At 39.2% G+C, this 4,739-nt stretch overlaps 1 protein-coding gene across 1 annotated transcript; it reads right to left on the bottom strand.

Moving 5' to 3' along the window:
* Nucleotides 1-2,835: 2,835 nt before the first annotated feature.
* Nucleotides 2,836-3,489, bottom strand: LOC142609206 (uncharacterized). The gene has a single exon (XM_075780814.1). It carries the CDS (start codon nucleotides 3,487-3,489, stop codon nucleotides 2,836-2,838), a length of 654 nt encoding a protein of 217 aa, XP_075636929.1.
* Nucleotides 3,490-4,739: the final 1,250 nt, after the last annotated feature.

Below are 4,739 nucleotides of genomic sequence, written 5' to 3'. Positions count from 1 at the left end.
GATGTTACCTCCAAGGAAGCAGATGTTGGTAAGGACAGCCCAACCAAGGTTCCCCCTTCTTTTGGCAGTCCATCCAAGGAAGCCAAATAGCCTGAGGCCACTAGAAAAACAACTGACACAACCAAGGAGGTGGCCCGTGACATCATTTAGCCTTCAGCTACCCCTAAGGACCCTACCAAGGAGAAAGAGGCCTCCCAGACTGTGGAGCTCGTCCTTGCCACCCTACCTATGCCCACCAAGAAGGACCTCAAGGGTAAAGACCCTACTTCCTCTATGACAACTTTTGACTAGCCCTCAAAGACCTCAGCAAAAGATAAACTTGTAATTAAACTTAAGTAATTTTTAGAGCACTAGTTTTTTTTTTTTTGGTTTCTAAGACCTTCATCTCTTGTAATCATTTTTCCTTTCTCAAGGTTTAATTTAATGGAAATTAAAAAGTTTTATTATAGATGGTTTATGAAAATTTTATATTTCCTATGTTCTGCTTTTCACTTAATTGGTCTAAGAACAAAAAGATAGCATCTGACTTAACACGCACTCACCTATTTAACCTTGATGATCATTGGTTCCAGTGACATCATCATCTATCTACTTTAAATAATTAATCACAGAATAAATGAAACTTTCCAAACTTGTATTATTATATATTTTTATTTTTATTATTATTTTTAACAAGAGGTGACTTTTAGCTTAGAAGAAATACTTTTTACACTTAGTCAATACATAAACACAATATAAACTGATTCTGCTATCAGGGTAAGTGATAGCCCAGTTGCTACATCCCCTACAACCAACAATTGATCTGACAGGACCATCCAGGCTCATAACTTTGACAAAATAAACTATTAACTGTAAAAACACACCTTAAATATAGCCCACTTAAGGGGTCCCACACACCATTCATAGTTCCAAACATCATACCCCTTAGCATCAAATTTAAGGAATTGCAGAGGACTTCCAACTCCTGATCTGATCACGGATACACTCACAAATACTTTAAGTGATGCTCATGTGCGGCATAGTTAGATTAATTACTTGCAAGTGCTTAGGTTATCCTTCATAGTTGGACTAATTGTTAATCCCCTCAACGCATGTGGTTCAAGAAACTTGACATGACCGAGGTTTCATTTAACACCCAGAGAAAGAATAAGAAGTATTAATTTATCCAAGGTATGTGGTCCGAGGAGCCAGACATGACCAAAATTCTGTTTAACACTTAGAGAAATAATAAGAGGTATTAATTTACCCAAGGTATGTGGTTCAAGGAGTCAAGCATGACCAAGGTTCTGTTTAACACTTAGAGAAATGATAAGAAGTATTAATTTACCCAAGGTATGTGGTCCGTGGAGTCAAGCATGACCAATGTTCTATTTAGCACTTATAGAAATGATAAAAAGTATTAATTTACCCAAGGTGTGTGGTCTGAGGAGTCAGGCATGACCAAGATTCTATTTAACACTTAGAATGATAATAAGAAGTATTAATTTACTCAAGGTATGTGGTTCGAGGAGTTAGGCTTGACCAAGATTCTGTTTAACACTTAGAGTAATGATAAAAGGTATTAATTTCTAAAGTATGTGGCTCGAAGAGTCAAGCATGATCAAGGTTCTATTTAACACTTAGAGAAATAATAAGAAGTATTAATTTATCTAAGGTATGTGCTTCAAAGAGCCAGGCATGACCAAGGTTCTATTTAATACTTAGAGAAATGATAAAAAGTATTAATTTACCCAAGGTATGTGGTCCAAGGAGGCAGACATGACCAATGTTCTGTTTTAATACTTAGATAAAGAATGAGAACAACAAATAATGTTATAAATAAAACATGGCAGAAATACCTTTTATTAATAGTAAAACATTCGCAGATTATTTACATTCTAGGGACGTGGTACAATTTTTTCGTCTAGGTCTTCTAAAAAATACATTCCTATGCTAGCTACTGAGGTGATATGGTACGACCCTTTCCAATTGGGTCCTTACTTTCCACATGCTAGGTTCTTTGCAGTGCCCAAAACTTTACGCAATACCAAATCTCTAAGGGCTAATGGTCGTACCATTGCTTAAGCTTTTGTTGATAACATGCCAATTAAACCATGACATTTTCTTTTTGCTCTTCAATCATATCCAAGTTCTTCTCTAGTAACCCTTTATTGCTGTTTGGAGCAAACAAACTTGTCCTCAGCATTGGGAATCCAGTCTTGAGAGGAATTATTGCATCGGCCCCATAAGTTAGGGATAAAGGAGTCTCACCTGTGGTCCTACGAGGAGTAGTTCTATATGTCCAAAGGATATGGGGCAGCTCTTCCACCCATTTGTCTTTGGCATCATCTAACCTTTTTTTGAGCTCATTACTATGATTTGATTCACAACCTCAGCCTACCCATTTCCCTGGGGATAAGCCGGAGTTGAATATTTGTTCTTGATGCCCATATCGCAACAGTACTTCCTGAAAGCCTTGCTAACAAACTAAAGCCTATTATCCGAGATGAGAGTGTAGGGAATCCCAAATCGAGTAACAATATTTTTTCACATGAACCTCATAGCATCCACAGCCCTATTGTTTTCCAGGGGTTCTGCTTCAACCCACTTGGTGAAGCAATTAGTGTTAACCAAAAACCATTTTCTGTTCCCTGTTACCTTAGGGAAAGGTTCTACAATATCTAAGCCCCATTGAACGAAAGACTAAGGACTAGAGAGAGGATTAAGAACACCTTTAGGCTGATGAATGTTCGGGGCAAATCGTTGGCATTGGTTACACTTCTTTACATATTCTTGTGCTTCTTTTTGCATACCTAGCCACTAGTACCCTTGAGTAAGGGCCCTATGAGATAGAGATCAGCCACCTGTATGACTCCCACAGATCCCTTCGTGCAATTCTTCCAGGAGGGGTTCTACTGCCTTGAAATGTATACATAGCAAGTACGTTCTAGGAAAGGAACGCTTATACAACTTCTGGTCCCTGAACAACCAAAAATGAGGAGCTTTTCTTTGCACCTTATTAGCTTTTCCTTTTTCCTCGGGCAAGACGTCATATTTGAGGAACATAAAAATAGGATTCATCCAACTAGGTCCTCTCTTAATTTGATGAGTCTGAACTATGCCCTTCTTTACCTTGGCAGGTTTGTACAAATCTTCAACCAGGATGACCCGAGGTAAACCTTGAGCTGAGAAGGTTGCAAGCGTGGCAAGAGAGTTTGCCTGAGTGTTTCTGCTTCTAGGGATTTGTTTTAAGACAAAGGACTTGAACCCTGATTGTAAATGACTAACTTGACTTAAGTACTCTTTCATCCTCAAATCCCTGGCTTCTAATTCACCCTCTACTTGTCCAACAACCAATCTAGAATCCGAAAACACTTCCAATGCCTTTCCTTCCATCTTCTGAACCATAATTATTCCCACTAATAGGGTCTCATACTTAACTTCGTTATTCGTGGTCGAGAAACCTAACCTCAAGGATTTCTCAAAAATGATCCCCTCGGGAGATACCATAACCAGCCCTACTTTAGATCCTCTTTAATTCGCAGTGCTATCAACATATACCCTCCAAGATTGAGGTTCTCGTGAAGAGACCACTCCAACTGATTTTCCATCCATGTTCTATTTTTCTCCTTCCTCTTCTATATAAGGTTCAACAAATTCGGTCACCAAGTCAGTAAGAACTTGGCCCTTAATAAAGCTGCAAGGCATATATTTGATATCAAAGGCTCCCAAAATTGTACCCCACTTAGAAATCCTCCTCGTATAATCAGCTTTTCAAAGCAGGGACTGAAGAGGAAGCTGAGTCAACACCACCATTGTGTGAGCTTGGAAGTAATGGGGGAGCTTACGTGTTGCATGCACTATTGTTAATATGGTCTTTTCCAATGGTAGATACTGGACCTTTGCTTTATGTAGGGACTTGCTCACATTATAGACTAGCCTCTGAACCCCATCATCAACCCGTATCAGTACCAAGCTAACTGCATGGGGATCTACAACAATGTAAGCAAACAAAACCTCATTTTCCTTAGGCTTGGACATGATGGGTGGCTGAGAGAGGTATTCCTTCAACTGTTGAAAGGCCAAGGCACACTCCTCAGTCCACTAAAATCCCTTCCATTTATTCAACAACTGGAAGAAAGGTCTGTAAGATAAATCAGTTCAAGGCAGCAGTCATCCCTATTAATCTTTGGACCTCCTTGGGGTTTTGAGGTGGCTGTAAACTGTTGATCACTCTAATCTGATCGGGATTGACCTCAATTCTATGATGAGTGACCATGTAGCCCAAAAACTTTCCTGACCTAACACCGAAAAAACATTTGGAGGCATTAAGGCGCAATTTATGTTTCCTTAATACTCCAAAGATACTTTCGATACTCTTCACTACCATATCATCTATATAGATCTCAATATTTTTCCCTAGTTGTGGCTTAAACATCCTGGCCATCATCCTCTGGTAGGTGGATCCTGCGTTCTTTAAACCAAAGGGCATCATCTTGAAATGATAATTTTCAATAGGAGTAACAAAAGCTGTCTTCTCTTGATCATCTAAAGCGAATTTGATGGTATCCTTGGAAAGCATCTAAAAAGCTCATCCGAGGATGACCTACAGTGGCATCCTCCAACTGATCTATGTGAGGTATGGGAAAGAGGTCCTTAGGGCAAGCTTTGTTCAAATCAGTAAAATCTACACATACTCGCCATTTTCCATTCTTCTTCTTCACTATCACTGTGTTGGCTAGCTAATCGGGATAAGAAAC

The sequence above is a fragment of the Castanea sativa genome, chromosome 9 (assembly GCF_040712315.1).
Source record: "Castanea sativa cultivar Marrone di Chiusa Pesio chromosome 9, ASM4071231v1".
Lineage (NCBI taxonomy): Eukaryota > Viridiplantae > Streptophyta > Magnoliopsida > Fagales > Fagaceae > Castanea > Castanea sativa.
Note: the sequence above shows the minus strand (reverse complement) of the source record. Positions and strands in the feature narration are given on the sequence as shown.